Consider the following 20,457-nt stretch of genomic DNA (forward strand, 5'->3'; position numbering starts at 1 on the left):
CTCCGCTCCTAGCGAGGAGTCGCTTGAGGATTCGTTCTCTCCCTTTCCCTCTGCCCTTCCCCAGCTTGCACACATGTCCTCATTCTCTCTCTCTCTCTCTGAGATAAATATTTTTTTAAAAAGGAAAGAAAAAAGAAAATATTAATGAGAAACACAAAATAGTGTAATAAATGAAAAAATGTATCATACTTCTAGACTGGGATGCAGAATAAATATGTCAATTCTTTCTAAATTAATTATATTAATATAACTGATCAAAATGTTTAAACTTGACCAATATACTCTAACACTTTAGAAGTATAAAAAGCAAAAATATCCAAGAAAGTACAAACAAGAAATAGTACATATAATGAAATACTGATAATTAAGAAGATGGAATGAAATACACAAAATCCACAGTACTGATAAAGGTGATGGAATTATAAATTTAATTTTTTTCTTTATATTTTTCTGTATATTATAAATGTATTCCAAAGAGCTCTCTACTTTTATAAACTGTTGAAAACAATAGTTTTATATTTTTTATAACCTTAAAATCACAAATGATAGAATCAATTACAATTTTTATTTTTTTCCTTATATATGTCTACATTCTCCAAACTCAGTACAGGGAGCACATTTTATTCCCAAATTTAGAAAAAAAAAATTTTTTAAAAACTGTCTTCCAACATCCATCTTCCATTGTGGCAAAAGTACTGCTCCAATTTAAATGTGTTTTCTCTCTTACAGTCTTCAGAGGCAACAGGGAAAAGTTTCAGTTTTCAAACAACATGCCATCTTTTTTGAAAGACCTAAAATGGGTTAGCATAAAATTCAGCCTTCCTATGAAATTCTTAGTTTTCTATGAAAATGTTAGTTTCTATTTTTGACTTCATTTTGAGAGAGTCAAGAACATGGAATTTTTCAGAAGCATAAGCTCCTCTTTGACAACAGCAAAATAAATAAATGAAAGAAAGAAATTAGTATATTTCCTCAAAAGACACAGTGAAGTGACAAAATGTTTCCTTTATTGTACACCTTACTACAAGTTGTAATTACACATGTATTTTTAAGAAGATAATCATCTAATCTGTCCATTCTTCCAACCAACCATCCATCCATCCATCATCCCCAGAAATAATCCCTAGGCCAAATTTGTGTTTTTCTATCCCATGTATATTCTTACACTACAACTACATATGTAGGTATGCATAAATAATATACAGCACTGCTTGGCATTTTCTTTCCATATTATGCAGAGACGTACAATCTCTGAGTTTGTCTTTTTTCAGCAGTTTTCCCTTTCTCCGTACCTCCCTCCGCAACTAATTCCTTCTTTCTCAAGTTCTCCATGATTATATATACAAACAATGCATATACAAAGTCTATGATAACTCTGAAGATATGCTTCCTTAGATACTGATTCTTTTACTTAGATGAGACAGATTCTAAGCATGTTATGTATTTTCTCAATAGTACAAGATGTTCACGAGAAATGGATGAATATCCTTTTCCCCACATCCTCTCTTTCAAAATTATTCTGTCTCTCCAGTCTGATAAATGTAAAGCATTAACCATTATTATTTTCATTTCATTTCCTTCATCACTGCTATTGATGTTGAACATCTTTTCATACCTTAATCTTCTACAAACGACCCTTCCATAGCTTTTGCTCATTTTCCAAATTGGATTTTGTTGTATTATCAATTTTGGAAGAACTCTTCCTACATGATAAATATTGATGGGGTTCCAGTCATGCTACCTCAAAATACAGCACCTTGGGCTATTGAATATTTTAAACTGAAGGAATTTGAGAAACAGCACATAAGGAAGAACTTGCTGAGCTTCTCCTGAAGCAGGTCCTAAGACCCAATGTGAGAGATGCCCTCCTATATGCAGAGGAAAGAAGCCTTGTTATCTCTCAAGATGAAGGGAAGAAGAATTTGAATGAATGGCGCTTGCTAAGTTTCCCCCAGTTTACTACATTTAGCCCATAACATTTGTCCTATCATATTTTTCCATAACTTTCCACACTTCATCAAACCTAATACAGAAATACTCAGGTGTAACCACGTCTTAGGGTCTTCACTTCCTTATGGAGGCTTCTATGTCACGTAAAACTTAAATAAATATGCATTTTCTCTTGTGCATCTGCTCCAGCTGAGAACTTAGGAGGGTACAGGAAAACAGTATTTTCCTTCCCTAGAATGTCAATCCTGTTCCTATTCTCTATGTTACTAGTATTTCCTTTTCCAAATTAACTGTTTGGAAAATATACCATATTATTCTTGCCATATACTTCTAAAATTTTATAAAATATTAGATATTTCTAATATTTAATTTTATATATTTGTGATTTGTAGTCTTAAGAAACTTTCTTACACTTAGATTTTCTATATAATCCCTTCAATTTTCTTATAAAATTTTCTTTTTCAATTTTTCATATATTTTTACTCTATCTGGAAGTTATTTTTGAATCTGACTGAAAATAGGGGTCCATTTTATGTTCTTCAAGTTCAATGAGCATTGTACCAACACCATTTATTTAAGAATGCATTATTTTCTCAAAGAATTGAAATATCTTCACCTTCTATTAAATTATTTTATAGTATAGTATGTATCTATTATATTGTTGAATCTGTATCTGTATTCTGTCTTCCACTAATTTACTTTTCTCATGCCAATATTATACTGATATAATTATAGTGATTTTATAGTATGATCTGACATCTGGTAAGGCAAGTTTCCCCTCACTTTTTTATTTCCCCCAAAAGATCTTGTCACTCCCCCAGCCATATATACTTAACATCATATTATATAAAGAACAAGCATACATCAAAGTTAAATCAATTAAGATAATTCCTGGAAGTACATTAAATCTGTGAAGAACTGACCTTTTTTTATAATATTAATTTGTACTACACCAAAACAAATGTTTTCTCTTCTGTTTGATTTTGTATGTCCTTTAATAAAATTATAAAGTTTTTTTTTTTTTAATTTGAAACTGTGCCTTTCTTGTTAAACTTACTACTAAATATTCCATATAGTGTTAGGTACTTTTTTGAGAATGGAATTTTTTTCATATTTCCCTTTCCAACTATTTACTTGAGTATATTTTTTTAAATTCTTATCCAACCATCTTATTGTATCATCTTATTAATTCTACAAGTCTTTTGGTCAAATCATCACAAGAAGAATATTTTAACTAGTTTCTTACTTCTATATGCCAGAACTTCCAAAAATAGTGATTGTAATATTTATAGAAGCTAATCCATATTTACATCAGATTTTGACTTAAATTGTTATAAGTATTTCACCTTTTGGGAACATAATTGCTGTTTGTCCTCGATAAGAGGCTATTTTACATTTAAGTAGTTTACTTATATTCCTGTTTAACATAGAGATTTTAATAAGAATAGCTAGCTATAATCATATAGTCATGCTTATCAATCTGCCATTGATTGGCTGTCTGACCTGGAGTCATCTCTGTATTCTTTAGGTATTATTAGGTATTATTCTTTTAATTAGGCCATAGGTATTATTCTTTTAACTAAATGATACATGAATTAGATATGCTAGTATTTCCTTTTGAATTTTGCATTTATATTCTTCAATGAGGTTAGACTTTTTCTTTTTTCTTTTATACTACCTCTAGCAGGATTAAGTATAAAACTATGCTAGATTCAATATAAAGTGAACTGAAAAAGTTTTATATATTTACCATGATCAAGAATAGCATAAAAGACAATGCTCTTCCCTATTTTTTAAGAGCTCGGTAACAATTACAAATCTAGTCATGGTGCATTGTTCTATGTACTCTAATTACCTTTTTTTATCTCTTTTCTGATAATGGCCTATTAAAGTTTTATAATTATTCAGTCAATTTTAATAATTTATATTTCCTAAGACATTATTCATTTCATTGAGGTTTCACATGTTACCACAGAATTATGGTTGTATTATCTTATGATTAACTTATCTTGTGTCTATAGTTGGTGTCCTCTTCAATCTTAATCATATGTTTTTGATCATTTTTTTTCCCCTTAATAATGAGGCTGTAAAGGAATTTTGCTATTTCCAAAGAATGATCACTTGGAATTTCTTTATTCTTTCTTTTCAGTTTCTTTGATTCTGGTTTTTATCCACATTAATTCCTTCTTCTTGCCTTATTTTGATTATTCTATTGTTCCTTAACTAATTTATTATCCTTGGCAAAGAATTATCTTACTGATGAACTAAAAAAGTTTCAATAAGATTTGAGTCAAGGTAGTACAAAACTTAATAAAATGAGGTTATTAGGCTTGAAAAAGAACAAAGCCAAAGGAATCATCATCTCATATTTCAAGATATAGTACAAAGCTATAGTAATAAAAAGAGTATGGTACTGGCACAAAAATAGACACATATAGCTCATTGGAACAGAACAGAGACTCCAGAAATAAACCCATGATTATCTGGTCAATTATCTATCACAAAGGAGGTAAGAAATACACCATGAGGGAAAGACAGTCTTTTCAATAAATGGTATTGGGAAAACTGGACAGCTGTGTGCCAAAAATGAAACTGGACCACTACCCACAAAAATAAATTCAAAGTGGATTAAAGACCTAAATGTGAGACCTAAAACCATAAGACTCCTAAAAGAAAACAAAGGCAGGAATCTCTTAGACATTCACCTTAGCAAAATATTTATTATGGATATGTCTCCTCAGGCAAGGGAAACAAAAGCAAAAATAAACTATTGGGACTGCATCAAAGAGATAAGAACTAAAGGCTTTTGCCAGCAAAGGAATTCACCAACAAAACAAAAAGGCAACCTCCTGAATGAGAGAGGACATTTGCAAATGATATATCCAATAAGGGGTTAATATCTAAAATACATAAAGTACTTATAAAACTCAACACCAAAAAAACAAACAATCCAATTTAAAAATGGGCAGAGGACCTGAAAAGATATTTTTCTACAGAAGACATACAGAGGGCTAACAGACACATGAAAAGATGTTCAACATCACTAATCATCAGAGAAATGAAAATCAAAACCACAATGAGGTATCACCTCACAGAAGTCAGAACGGCTAGTATCAAAATGACAAAAAATAATAAGTGTTGGGGAGGATGTGGAGAAAGAGAATGCTCCTGTACTGTTGGTGGGAATGTAAATTGGTGCAACCACTGTGGAAAACAGTATGCAGTTCCTCAAAAACAAAAATAGAAATACCATACAATCTAGTAATTCCACGGCTTAGTATTTACTCAGAACAAAAACTAATTTCAAAAGATATATGCACCTCTATGTTTACTGCATTATTTACAATAGCAAAGATATGGAAGCAACCCAAGTGTCCACTGATAGATGAATAAAGATATACATACAATGGAATATTACTCAGCCATAAAAAAGAATGAAATCTTGCCGTTTGTGACAACATGGATGGAACTAGAGGGTATTAATGCCGAGTGAAATAAGTGAGACAGATAAAGACAAATATCATATGATTTCATTTATGTGAGGAATCTGAAAGTTAAAAAAAAAAAATGAACAAACAAAAACAGACTCTTAAAAACAAAGAACAAACTAGTGGTTGCCAGAGGAAAGATGGGTGGGAGGACAGGTGATGTAGGTGAAGGGGACTAAGAGGTACAAACTTTCAGTTATAAAATAAGTGCTAGAGATGAAAAGTACAGCATAGGGAATAGAGTCAATAATATTGTAATAATGCTGTATTGTGACAGATGTTGACTATATTTAACCATGGTAAGCATTGAGTAATGTGTAGAAATATTGTATACACCTGAAACTATAAAACATAGTATGTCACCTACACTTCAATTAAAAAAATACTATTATTAGGTGATGGGGAGAATACATGTCCCAGCTTTATCTCTATTTAGTCATATATGTCTTTTAGCAAATCATTTAACCTAAGCTCATGGTTTCTACAACTCTAAACTGAAGAGAGAATACACTCTCAAGATTCCTGTTAGATAACAAATTACACCTGATAAAATTGATAAAATTTTAAGTTCCTTCTGAGAAAAGGAGTCTATTTGAAGGAATAAGAGACCTTGGAAAAACTGAACTGGAACTCACTGCCTTTAGAAATAATATCTAGGGCGCCTGGGTGTCTCAGTTGGTTGAGCGACTGCCTTCGGCTCAGGTCATGATCCTGGAGTCCCGGGATCGAGTCCTACATTGGGCTCCCAGCTCAGCAGGGAGTCTGCTTCTCCCTCTAACCCTCTTCCCTCTCGTGTTTTCTATCTCTCATTTTCTCTCTCTCAAATAAATAAATAAAATCTTTAAAAAAAGAAATAATAATATCTAAGAAAATCCAGTTTTTCTCTGATAGTGAAGTATAATGGAGACTTATTCTATGAACACTCAGGTCATAATCAGGTGAATTCCTAAGGTGTTTCACAAACATGAATGCCCTAGTAGTACAAGAGTTTCTTAAAGAAGATGCATCTTAGTTACATTGCAGAATGACAGAGACAGGTTTAAAAAAAAAAAAAAAGGTATCACATCATTATACCATATCCTCATATTTTTCTTAGAATAACCTGGGGTCAAATGGATTTCAGGCATTCCCACTGAACCCTCTGATGTTGCAAACAAAAATCTAGGTGTGTTTAGTTAATTTTTATTGGGAGAATTAATCACACTGATAGATTTGCAAAGAGTTTGGGCCCTGAGAGGTTGAAAAAGACTATTCTAGATTAATAATTCAACTTCCTATCTGTCTGTGATTAAACTTTTCCATGGTCATACTTTTGCTACTTCACCAAAAAGACCTTTGCACTATTGGACAGTTAACAACTAGCAAAAAACTCTGGCTTTCGTCAAGTCAAAATCTGCCTCTACAATTCTCATCTATTTTCTTGGTTTCAGTCTCTGAAGCATGAGAGAACAATTCCTTATTCCTGAAAATAGCCCTTTACATATTTGTAGGTAGTCAACTTAGCTCCAAGACATTTTCCTTTTTCAGAATGATAACTTCTAAGTAACATAGCATAATTCACTAATCCAAAATTTTCTCTAAAGGAAGATGATTTAACAACTCATGAAGACAATGTTTTATATTTTTAAAAAGCTCCACAGTGAAAGCTCACCTAATTCTTGACTGAGGGATAGATTGCTCTAAACTTGTGAATTTCAAAAAGAATTCAGAGACAAGAACTGCATTACATTGATGTATGTGAACTAATGAATTCTGCAGAATTCTCACATACTTATTTACTTCAGTAAATTCTTAGAAACTGGTAACACATAAATTCTTTAAAAATTATTTTTTAAACCATTGTCAAAATATTACTCATGGATGGATTTCAACCCATCTTCAAATTTTAGCCATAAGTCATTTTTGTATTTATTTTTATGATTCAGAAAGGATAAAGGCAGTAATATCATTTTAAGTCGTACTAAAAACAATATTTACATTAATTCTTTCAGGGGGAAAAAGGGAGAAAATATTAACAGAGTGAAGTATAACAACATACAAGGGAGAACAAATTCCAAAATGGTAAACCGAGCTCTATAAAACTCAGCACCAAAATTCAATAACTATACAACAGAATTACTTACGGATACAATTCTGAAAGCTGTTCGGCTATTGCATAAGCTGTTGGGTCTCTGTCTAAGGCATACAGAGTAATATCTGACTCCTTCTGTAGAATGGCTCTTGTATGTCCTCCTGAACCAAATGTCATATCTAGAAAAGTCTAGCGAACACACACAAAAAAAAGAAAATTACTACCTAGCATGAACAAAACATTCTTGCTAGCTACCTTAATTTCTAGAAGCACATATTGATTTTCAGAGCTGATAGCAATTGGAAAAACAATTAAAACTGTTTGCCTAGAGTTCAATTTGTTATATCTGTTATACATGAGACCTGGATCAATTATGAGTGACCAGCCTGAAAGAAATGGTCAGAGTATCAGTAAAATGATAATCTCTGGCACAGGCTGGCCAATTCAAGACAAATTTACATTTTCCTCCAAAGGTCAAACTGGCCACAGTGTTATGCTGCTAGCTTTTTTAATGCTTTCCAGCACCTGGCTGATGACAGTATTTCCAACAATTTCTCATTATTTGGAGATAGCTTATAATTAGTATGGCTCACTTTATCTCGATTTCTCTAAATGCTTTATATGACACATGAAGATATTCAAGAATACAAAGAAAGAATGAGAGAGAGAGAGAGAGAGGGAGAGAGACAGAGGGAAAAAGAATGAATATACCTAACAATAAATAGTCACAGGACAAATCCTTAAAAATCTAAACTGGAAAAGGCTCAAGGCTTAAGTCAAAACAACTAGGGTAAATTCTAGGTTTGTCACAAAGTAGCTATATATCTTTGGGAAAGACACTTAAAATTCCAGCGTTTTTAGGTTTCCCAGGCTTTGAAAAGAAAAAGAAAGTCAGAAGAAAAGAAGATACCATCAATATCTACCTAATTGGTAACGTGACATATAATTACTCATCTAAATCAAGACACTTCTGAGAGTATAACATCTGCCAGTAATAATTTTGCCAGGACAACAGGTTATGATGTACAGAGGTGGCTATTTTTCATGTTTAGATCATTCTAGAAGTAAAGCTAATTGGATTTGAATCTACTTCTTGGCTCTTTTATTGGGCCACACTATAAAGAAAATAGGTCTCAGTTGGGTAAGAAACCAGACCTGGGCCATTAGAAACATATTAGTGAAAAAGTTAATTGATGTGGTTGATTTGGAAGTCAAGACACTCTCAGTGTAGATTAATGTGTCCTTTCAATAAGCTTCACTGGTTTTATGAAAATAAAAATAGTCATTCCAATAATATTGAATACCATGAAAAATAACATATACTATAGATCAAACTATTAAAAATATTTAAACATATAACTTTTTTAAAGTTAATGTGTACATTGTAGAAGACAAATTCCTGAAATGGATTTGAACATTTCCCTGCCCTGAAGGCTACAACTTATTTCCAGGAGAGTGGTCAGAAACAAGATACAAGTATGCTTTGATTTTTTGCTACCAGCTACCATGCTGAGTCCCATCCTCTGATGAAGTCCTCAAAAAAGTTAGCCTGCTATTTGAAGAATAACATGGAGGAAATCTTCTGATCAAAACTGAAAAGAGGAGGGATATAAATTATGAGAGAGATGTAAATGTGGTAAAAACATGCAAGCACTGCTTTTTAACATGTATGTTAATACAACTCAATCTTGCACTTCTGTCACTGTTGGCACAAAAGACATGGCTATACACTCTTTTCAACACTATAAATGATAATGTTAAAACAATACTTGAATTTCTTATTATTTTTCTTTTAAGTAGTCCATCATGAGGCTCGAACTCATGACCCCCAGATCACAACCTGAGCTGAGATCAAGTCAGACACTTAACCGACTGAGCCACCCAGGTGCCCATTCATATTATTTGCATGGTTATTAGGAGTACATACTTATAATCTCAAGATCAAATAATTTCCTTTCTCAGTCTGTATACTTATTTTACGTATCTATGAGTAGGTAAAAATCTCCCACCTTACCATACCTCAGTTTTAAAATTGCTAGGGGTTTAGCATAATTTAAACAAAGAACTTCTCCAAGGCAAAAGTATAAATTACTTTCTTGTTATGCTCCAATATCAAGTCTTGCTATAATCCTACACTTAAACTACAAGTATAGCAAATAAAACAATTTGCATATAATTACCTTATCCCAAGCCAGAAAAGTCCCAATCAATAATTAAAAAGAAAAAAACCTCATCATTAAAAATATTCTGGAAAATGTAAGATGATGATTATAATTTACATGATTATTTTTTAATATATCATGATTATGCCCTTGGAGATGTACTGACAATCAAGGAAGTTCCATAGGAAAAAAAAAAAATATTACCAGTCAAGTGTAACACAAAGCTAAGTGGGAGACATGGGATTTATAAAACTACAAGTGAACCCCACCATATGTCCTAGGTTAATAGGTTACTGAAGCCATCAACTAGAATTTTGAAAGTTCTAATATACATTGCTCATCAATGTAGGCCTTGTGAATCAACCAGCACTACAATTGAAAAGGGAGCCAATTAGTCTCTCCCTTCTCCTGGGTCATTAACTTGATCTAAGACCAGATTTTTAAATTTGTACAAGCTGACGATAAAGTAAGACTGAATAAATGCACAAGAACAAATAAATCTGAGTGTCACAAAACAATGCTTCTATGGGTCTCATGGGCATGTATGTGTGTGTATTCATATGTATATGTTATGTTCCAAACATACACAGAACTCTCTCTTTAAAACTACCTGATATAATTTATCTAAAACATGAAACCCATATTTGATACCAAGAATTTATTCTGACAATGTCACTTCTCACCTGTATAATCCTGACCAAATTATTTTAACTCTCTGAGCCTCAACTGTTTCATCTAAGAAAAGGGGATAAAATGTACCCGTTTACTTCACAGAGATATATAAAAATTACCTTATTTCTTCCTTACAACCACAAAGTAGGTGTTATCAGATTTATACATATACAGAAACAAAAATTACACTAAGCTAGTAAGTGGCAAATGCAGGAACTGAATGAATACAGATATACCTGGCTCTCTTTTGCATTAAATCAACAGTCTATATTAGCCCAGTACCTTATAGTTTATCGAGCATTAACGTTTTTCGTACTTGGTCTAACAAAAGTTCTTAAGTATGGACAACCGGCATTATCCCCATTTTTGTAAGTACAAAACTCAGGTGCAGAGAAATAAGGTGACTTGATTAAGATCCTATTACTAGCAAGTGAGGGAAAGAGAACTCTAAACCATGTGTCACCAACTCTAAATCTTGTGCCTTTTCTGAAAGAAATAAAAAGAGAAGGGAAGAGTGAGCAAAAGAAAGAAATAAAAAAGTGGATGGCATAGAAAGAATCATGGCAGAAATAGCTTTACAAAAATTATACAAGAAAACTTCAGTTTTTTATAGACTACTCATTCCCACTGGAATTTAGGCTCTCAGAAACCACATCTTAATCTTTGTTTAGCAGGATAACTTGAGATATGTGTGTTTCTCTCTTTTTTTCTTTCTTTCCTCCCTCCTTCTTTTTCAAGCAGGAGCCTAGATATTTAGAGCTTTAGAATATATGTTCCTTGAGCATTTTTGCATGACACAAAGAAAAAAAGTATCTTTCCTGTCATCTGGAGACAAATACTTTTCTATCAGTTAATATTAAAGAAAAAAAAAAGCTCAGAAAGAATGCTAGTTATCCTGGATAGGTTAGTGTCTTTAAGGAAAAGAGAGATAGATCTCACTGAAAGTGGATGGAAGAGAGATGGGAATGATGAACAAATTCCAAGAAGGTACAGAACTAATGAAATGACTGACAGATGATAAGATCTCAAAGCAGCTGTCTGTATGAGGAACTGAAGGAGGGTGGACCCTCAACACAGGGTTCCCAGTGCTCCCAGAGATTTCCATACCCCTCTTTGGCACAGAAGAAGCAGAACTTTTGGTCCTAGAGGGCCTTTATTACAACAAAAGGCATCTCAGGGCAAACTAAGGGTGGTATGAGATGAGTAATACCTCAGGGCCTCTGCATAGCTCATGTTGGGTAGGAGAATGACTGAGATTGATGGTTTCTCAGCACAGGGGCTCAGAATCAAAATAAAAGTGACTTAATGAAAAAATATACATTTGAGGGAAGATTCATAACTACAATTCTCCAACTCTGCCTCCACCTTAACAGCATCAGTGCACAGTAGATGCTTAGTAAATATTTAGTGATGTGATACGAAAACAGAGCTCAGCTTCCCAAGGTAACTATGATAAAGATAGCAATACTCATTTGTGCACATGAATTTAGAAATACTCAAGATACAAGACTCATTATCATAAGACCACATAAAATAGTCACAGTATATCCAACTTTTAGGAGTCGTTTAACATCAATATATTCCTAATATTACAAGTTGCTTCATTAATGAAAAGAACCTTTTCAGAACATTAATGATGATCTGATATTAATAGTATTATGTAACTCTAATGCACCATGTTCTTATTTGTTGATCAGAATCCTTTACATTTGAAATATTTTAGGTGGCTTTTCTTATTTTAGGTAGCTCTTTTAATCAAATACAGCTAATTGACATTTTATCCCCATAGTCTTCTAAATATAGAAATGATTAGGTTCTACCTTGTACCATGCTGAGTCACACTTGCATAGTTGAGCTACAGCTGTGAATCTGATAATGAACAGGGTTCAGATGCAGAATTTCAGAGCTTCGAGGGACATAACACACTATTTATTCCACGTCCTCATTTTACTTATGAGGAGACCAAGGCCCAAAAAGGTAGCCAGTTGAGGGCAGAGCTAATACTAAAACATAAATCCTATGTTCTTTCTACTTCATCTCATAATATTCCTCCACTGAAATTATATAATCACACTGAAATAAACAATCATTCTTTGAAAAAGTTTTTTTTTCCTTAATGAAAATAGATATATATGTGGGAACTTTGTACCTTAAGCCTCCAACACAGTTGAAAACAATCACTGCCCTACCATTTTAAATTGTTTTAGGATTTTATGGCGATAAATCTGTTGGCTTCAATTCCAAAGACAATTATGTTGTATATGTGGCCTCAGATAAATATCCACCCATTATGTATAATAGCAACTGGTGATGACTGACTTCTTGACAGGTTACAGTTTTCAAATTGACCTTGAAATTAAAAGCAAAGAATTAAAATACTTAAAATCATAGACCCATGGGTAGTTAGAGGTAGAAGGACCCACAGAAAATAATCTGATTTAATTCCATTAACATATACTGCTTAGCACTACTTTTATACCTCTCAGATGTGATATCCTTTAAGACCTAGCTAAGGCTGCTCTCTGAAGGGGGAACTGACAGAAATCAAGGGATTTACCCAACATCATCCTGTACAGACTAGACAGTTAAAATGATTTATTTTTCCAATCCATAGTTCTAATCATCGAAATTTTCACACTGGAACAACACTGTTAAAATTGGACATGAAAACATTTTTAGCCATGAACAGCACGAGGGCAGATCTTTCAATTTCATTTTCCTAATGTTGATTAGTCATTTCCAATCTGTGCAAGATTTTTAATAGTAAGTTCTCATCTGAATTTGGAAACGATATGGCCTGATTTCACTGAAAAATTTCTTCCTATGAATATTTCCTTTTCTGGCAATTACTAATTTTGAATATTTAGAATTGAAGTGTTTTTGAAAGAATTTTGGAAAACTTCACCTATTTGCAACAGGTTTCATTTTGAAATACTAAAATGTCTCAGGCATATACTTAACCTTCTGGATTTTTTTTCAGGAGGTAAATTAAAATATATGGCATTAATTAATAATCTGGATATTTACTGAACATTCAGTACAGATAAGGTACCTCTTGAGATATCCAGTTTGGTGAGGGAATTAGACATGCACACAAATAATTCCTAGTAAAAAGAAACCAGCAATATAAGAAAAACATATATAACATTTTACAAGGAGTGAAAAAAATTTGTATTTCAATCAGTAGTGAGACGGACAAAATTGGAGTAGGTTACAAATCAGCTGGGCCATCAAGGCTGGGCAGAAGTCAGAGGGCACCCTTTCTTCTCACCCTTCCATATTTTCCAAATTCAATTAGTTACAAAGTCCTGTTGATTTTACATAAATATGCCTTAAATTTCTCCACTCCCATTTTAAATTCAGGCACCCTTTTTTCTTTGCTATGCTATTTCACTAGGTTCACATTCATATCCATACCTCAATCTGACTTCTAATTCTTCTTGCTACACTGTTAAAAGGGTATCTTTCTGAAATAAAATTATAGCATGTGACATTCCTGCCCTCAGAAGCTCTCCAAAGCTACATGACAGAATCTAAATTTCTAGCATAATGAATAATATTCTTCAGATTCTGGCCTCTGCATTTCTATCTAACATTATCTCCCACTCCTCACACATGAATTTTACAATATGTTCTCTAGCCATACAGTTATAAAATATAATAAAAGCACATACAATGATCAAACATGCTAAACTGTCTCATGTCTTCTCTACCTTTCTGCCTTGTTTCATCTCTCTCAAACTGTATTCTCAAACAATTATGAGAATTCTGTTATGTGCACAGCTCTATTCTTAGAGTGAGAAATATGAGTAGGCTGAAATAGACATGGCCCTTGCTCTCACATAGTTTTCAGCTGGAGGCCTTAGAAACTTTAATATATTGTTCTTTCTTTCTAGAATACTCTTCTAGAAGATGCCCTAAACATTTGTGTCCTGGATGCCAAACAATGCAAGACACAGAATATAATCAATAAATATCTACTGAATAAATAAAAACAAAGAGAATTAAATCTTAGCAAAGGTGTAGATGTAGGAAAGGGTATGTTATGTAGAGGGAGAGCAAGTTTGACTGGAATGCAGGATGTATTACAAGAAGAGAGAAAAGGGAGAAAACAGAAACAAGAAGAAATTAAAAGCTTTCACGTATGTGCCAGATACTATTATTCATTATGATATGTTCCCTGTGTCCACTGTAGAAGTAGGCTTTTGTGACAAACTAGGAAATAATGCTGGAAGGTAGTGTGAAGTCAACTTGTGGAAGTCCTGAAAGGTCAAGGTAAGTAATGTGCATCATATCTGCTAGATAATGAACAGCTTTAAAGACTTAAAATATACTTAAAATACTTAAAAAATAATGTAACTGCCAAGAGTATTAGATGGATGGTAGGTTGTGAGACTATAGTGGTGACTTGGTATAGAGCAAGCACCCAGGTAAGAGGACAAAAAGCCTGAACTGCCAATAGGAATGGAGAGTAATAATGACAATAACAATGTATAATACATTTACTGAACGCTGCACCATTTGCTCTGCATCATTCATTCATTTTATACATAGGCAGAAACACACACACACACTCACCCACATTCAGTTAAGTGAATGGGATTCCTAAAACCACACTCTGAGTAAGTTACTATTATTATTACTATTTTACAGAAGAGAAACGGGAGATTTAAGAGAGACGGTTCGGTGAATTGTCTGAGGTGCAGCTAATGAATGTTGGAGACAGATTTCAAAAACAATTCTGTCTCCTGAGCCTGTACTCCTAACTACTTAGCTTTTCTGTAGAGGGAGAATAGACTAATTAGATGCAGTGAGTGGAGAAGTGAGAAATAAGAAACAACTACAAAGCATGCTATCTGGGTAACTAGGAGTATAGGACACGACATTTATTATGCAGTTATTATGTACCAGCACGCATTATGCCAGACACTTTAAAAACTTGACCTAATTTAATTCTCACAACAGACTGTATGGTACATAATAATTCCATTTCACAGATGAGTATATCAGAGCCATTTACTTAGGAAAACATAAATTGGCAGTACAATTAGAGACAGAGGAAGAAATAAGCATTTCCTTCACCTCCCTGCCCCCCTGCTACTCTGCCTCCACCACCTCCCAATTAGTGAGGCCAAGCAACAACTTCTTACTCTAAAAGAGAGAAAACCAGAAGTATGAGAAGATATAGGCAGCTTGATAGGAGAACAAAGGTGTAAGAATTCCATGTGGGAATAGAGTTACTCTTTGTAGTAAACTTGAAACAGTGAAGTGAGGGGCACTGCTGAGCAGAGATTTTGAAGAGAATAATAATAAAAAGTTGGAAACCCAGAAATGTAATAGGGCCAGTTATAACAGCATTAATCCATAGGAAGGAAGAAGTTTCATTTCCTAAAATATTTAAAGAACATTAAGTTCTAATTATATTTTTAAAGTTCATCCTCATCAAAAACATTGATACATTTTTTTAAAAAAGTAAGATAAATTATCTTCATTAGATATCCAAATTACACTATGCAGCCATTAGGAATATTGCGCCCCAAATACAGTATACCTGGCACACATTTACCAAATGCAACAGAAGGGAGCACCGTGATGTAATTAATGAGGCAACTGCTAAGAAAAATGAGCTAGTTATTTGGACATGATATGATATATATGATATGACAGATATTCTGACTTAAAAAAATCACTAGAAAAAGCTATCTGCTTTACAGTGTCACTGGAATGTTTATAATTGCTAAGGCAAGCTATTGTTCTACCATTGTGTACTGAATCATACAAGACTATCACTGACTTCTCTCAGGCTTTACTTAAGTATCTGTCTAATCTATTGACAGGTAGACATTTGTCAAACTGATACATCTATAGATCTGAAATAAATTTAGAACATATAACTCTGAACATAGAAGGCTACCAACCTTATAGTCAACTAACATTCTGAACAAACATTCTTCCTACCAAATCCCTTGATTTATAATTGTCTTGTCAAGCTCTGTTGAGTATCTGTCTGCTACATGCTTATTTTGTTTTATTTGTAACTATTACATCGGCTTATATAAAAGGAAAAAAAAAGTCTCAAAAGAACATAAAAGTTATACCACAAACAAAACAATCAATGCATTGCAATAAATTTATCTCTTTTCCCACGTTACCAAGAGTATTGGTGTTACTGTGACTCATTCTGCCTAAATTCTGCAAACATTTCATCTTGTAGCCTAAATTCCATCCTATTCACAACAGAAACCTTTACTTATCATAACAAAACTTATTTTTTCTCTTCTTTATAAGTATGTTCACTTATATTAAATTAAATAATTAGAGTATTCATCTTTCTTGGTGTTAAGTAGATTTGCTCTCATCGGTAACATGGATGAATTTCAATAGTAAGTCCCAACCACGTACAATGGACTGACACTTGATCTGCTTGCAGATACAACACTTGAATTAACACAAATAGCTAAAAATAATATGGCAAGGGTGATCTCAATAAGCTTAATTTCACAGATGTTTCTGGCCCAGACAATGCCAATCTGTCAGCATCTTTTTTAATAAGAAAAAAAGTTTTTATCTATACCATCAGGAAATTCATATAACATATTCTGGACATACTTTCCCTGACTATGCCAGATAGCTATTTTCTTCTAAGAATTGTTAAAATTATAGACTGTTTATTGCATTTGGAAAAATCACGTGAAAATAATAGGATATTGAGCTCTTTAATCAGTGTGTTCAGCAAATGCTCTTTTCAAACTTTTTTTTTTTTTTTTCTCTTTTTGGTCAGGGGGACATAGTCATTTTACTGATGGCAGTTTCAACATGGTTCCAATACTAAATTCTTATCAGCATTAAAATAAAAACTAATGATGGTAAGATTTTCTACTATTTGGCCTCTAAATAACATTAACTTTATACAAATCAAAGCAGACCAACAGATACATATTTAAGTACTGGCATCCAACTCACTGTGTGCACATGTATGTATGTGTGTACACCATGCAGGTACCTGTGCATGCACATGCAGGCACACGTATAAAAGCAGGTGAGTAGAAACTGCCATATTATTTAACTGGTTTAAGTATGTGACAAGGTAGGACAAGTTTAAGACTCAGAGTAGGGTACACACTACACTATCATGAATCCTTGCATGGAGTAGATGTTAGAAAGTAAAAATTAAAGAGAGTTTCATAGGTTAGTAAAAAGGAAATTCATCAAGAACGTATCTTTAACATAATTCAAAATAATCAGAAGAGGCAGGCTCAATAAAATATCTAAATACTTTTAGAACAAACTGCTTTTGTGACTTTGAAGTTTTATATGAATTGAAAAATAAGATATAAATGAGGCAGCAGGGTGTAAAAGAAGGAGACTAAAGATCAGAATATCTAGTTTCTGGCCCAGAATCTCTATTTTAATTGCCATAAAAGTTGGGCAAGTTACTTAGTTTCTCTGAAAATTTCCTCATGTGCAAAGGGAGGTTAAGTATACATCCTACCCCACATCACCAGGTTATTAGGATATGGAAATAAGACAATATGAGTAAAGGAAATTTGAAAATGGTGTAGTGCTACTTAATAATAGTTACTAAAATGCACTTTAAGAAAATTATTCACAAAAGGTCTAAATTCCATAATAATTTATACTAAATACAAAAGTAAATTGGCATACAAAAAACTGCTTTATGGCTTCTGAATTTGAAGAAACACTAACAGAACTTTCAGCGGGCAGATGGTCCTTAAAAGGAGCCTCTCAATAATGTACTGCTTCTAGGGGTGCCTGGGTGGTTCAGTCAGTTAAGCATCTGACTTCTGCTCAGATCATCATCTCGGGGTCCTGGGATCCAGCTGCATGGGGCTCTGTGCTCAGCAGGGTGTCTGTTTCTCCCTCTCCCTTTGCCCCTCCCCCCACTCATGTTCTCTCTCCCTCTCTCTCAAATAAAATCTTTTAAAAAAGAATAACGTACAAAAATAATAATGTAATGCTTCTAGAGGGAGAAATTTCAAAGAATTTTAAATGGAATAATAATCACAAATGATATATCTGAAATAAGACAATTTCATAATTAGTCTGTCTATGGTATGTCTTAAAGCTAAGAAAATATCTTCAAACTGTCTTTCAATTCAGCCCAAATCAAAAAAACAATATGGCTTACTAGATGATCTAGATGATCTTTAAGTATTTATTCCTTTTATTTTTCTTTTTTGAGTATAATTGACACAAAATGTTACATTAGTTTCAGGTGTACCACACACTGTCTATTATTATCCTCTAAAATTTTATCACACTCCTAATCATATTTTAGAATGTATAAACAATTCTATCTAGGGCCAATGAATTGGGCAGTGGTGCAAATCTAACTGCACCAGTATTCTGACATGTTACTAGGAGCAAAGGGTTCAAAATTTCTAAATTTTTAACTGGCCCAGAAGACTTTATATAATTTTCAAAGTGGCCAGTTGACTCAAAGGAAGCAATATCCATACTAAAATCAATTAGCTAATTATCCTGACAGTAAAGAAAAATTTTACATTTATTGTATAAATTCTGTATGCAGAATACAGAATTTTGGAGTATAAATTTTGTATGGAAATACAAGGACTAATAAAATATACTCCTAGTTTCCTGATGGACATTCAATCTACTTGCACAGACCAAACACATATCTACAAAATGATTTTATAATAAGAAAGAAAACTCCAGGCATGCAATTAAACACCAGTGTATAATTACATGGCAGTACTGAGAGAGTAAACTATGACGTACAGAAACAAATACTACTCTATGCAGTCATGGTCTGAAAAGTCTCCTTCATCAAAGAAGATGGCCCCAAGTCAAGCCTGGATTATAATTAGCTAAGTATAATAGAGGGAAAAAAAATGTGCGCCAGGGGTCAGAAAAGATCTAGAACAAAAGCAGAAGAATATTATTCTTGAATCATTAATTTAAGTGTATGAAATACAAGGTTTGTAATAAGCTACAAAATAGACCAAGTTGAATGTTAGACTGTTTAACCTTTCTAAGTCTGCTCTCTTAGTTATTAAATGGAGTCAAAAACACTGCCCTTACAGTATTACAATGAGGATTAAAGGAATTTGTGTGTATCAAGTGCTTAGAGTACTTCCTGGCACACAGAAAGCGTTCAAATAATAACAATCACAACAACAACAACAACGATTATAATAATACCTACTAGTTTACTGACAAAAAGCAGGACAGACAAGAGCCCATGGTGTGACAGGACTTCCGCTGGGATAATAACAGATGGGGAGGAAAGGTTCCATAGAAGAAGAACGGAAGGAATGCCACCATAAAGAAGTACTCATAAGAACTAAAGCTTAGTTTGGATATAAACACTAAACTTGGAAGAAATGTTAAAGTTGCATAAAAGAATAATGATAGTACTTACCAAAAAGACAGTATCATCAGAGGAGATAATCTGTTTTTCAGGGAATTAGATCCTCTCAAAATCTGACTCTCTCAAAACTGGAAGCATGAATTTATAAGCAAAGGCATTTTTCTTTAATTCTCATGACCATCTCTACTTTACCAATATAGTTTTATATCTGAATTAATGACAAGAACAGGTTTTATGTATCTATTCAAGATCACTAGCAAAAAATGGGGTATATTATAATGAACAAACAATGAATCATGGAACACTGCATCAAAAAACTAATGATGTAATATATGGTGATTAACATAACAATAAAAAAATTTTTAAAAATGGGGTATATTATAGACTCTTCTATTATTACTACTAATAATAGTAAAGATTTGTTAGATTCTTTCTATATGCCAAGGAGAGGGTTATTTACATAACAATTCTGAGGTAGATGCTACTATTATTTCCATTTCACATAAAGAAGTAACTCACCTAAGCTTGAATGGTTAATAAACTACAGACCCATTTGAACCTATGAAGGCTATCCTTGGAGTATACGCTCTTAACAAAACCTCCTATAATTTCTTATAATTTGTTTTTGAGTAGCACAAATACCCTCTTCTGCTCAAAACTTTCTGATGGCTTCTATTTCACAGAGCCCTTCAAAATGTGCCCAGTACACCTCACCTGGCTTGTCTGATTTCATCTTCTACTCCTCTACTCCTGGATCACTCT

The 20,457-nt window shown here is 33.2% G+C and overlaps 1 protein-coding gene across 2 annotated transcripts in view; it reads right to left on the reverse strand.

Annotated features, from left to right (window-relative positions):
- The window catches only part of METTL15 (methyltransferase 15, mitochondrial 12S rRNA N4-cytidine), a 192,290-nt gene that overhangs the window by 101,605 nt on the left and 70,228 nt on the right, over positions 1 to 20,457 (reverse strand). For both annotated transcript variants that reach the window (XM_028117739.2, XM_028117738.2), the window contains exon 3: positions 7,562 to 7,698. In XM_028117739.2, coding sequence (XP_027973540.1) covers positions 7,562 to 7,698 — 137 coding nt within the window. The remainder of the gene's footprint in view (positions 1 to 7,561; positions 7,699 to 20,457) is intronic.

The sequence above is a fragment of the Eumetopias jubatus genome, unplaced genomic scaffold (assembly GCF_037043125.1).
Source record: "Eumetopias jubatus isolate StellerSeaLion01/CBP00866 unplaced genomic scaffold, mEumJub1_p1.0 scaffold_13, whole genome shotgun sequence".
NCBI classification, from domain to species: Eukaryota; Metazoa; Chordata; class Mammalia; order Carnivora; family Otariidae; genus Eumetopias; species Eumetopias jubatus.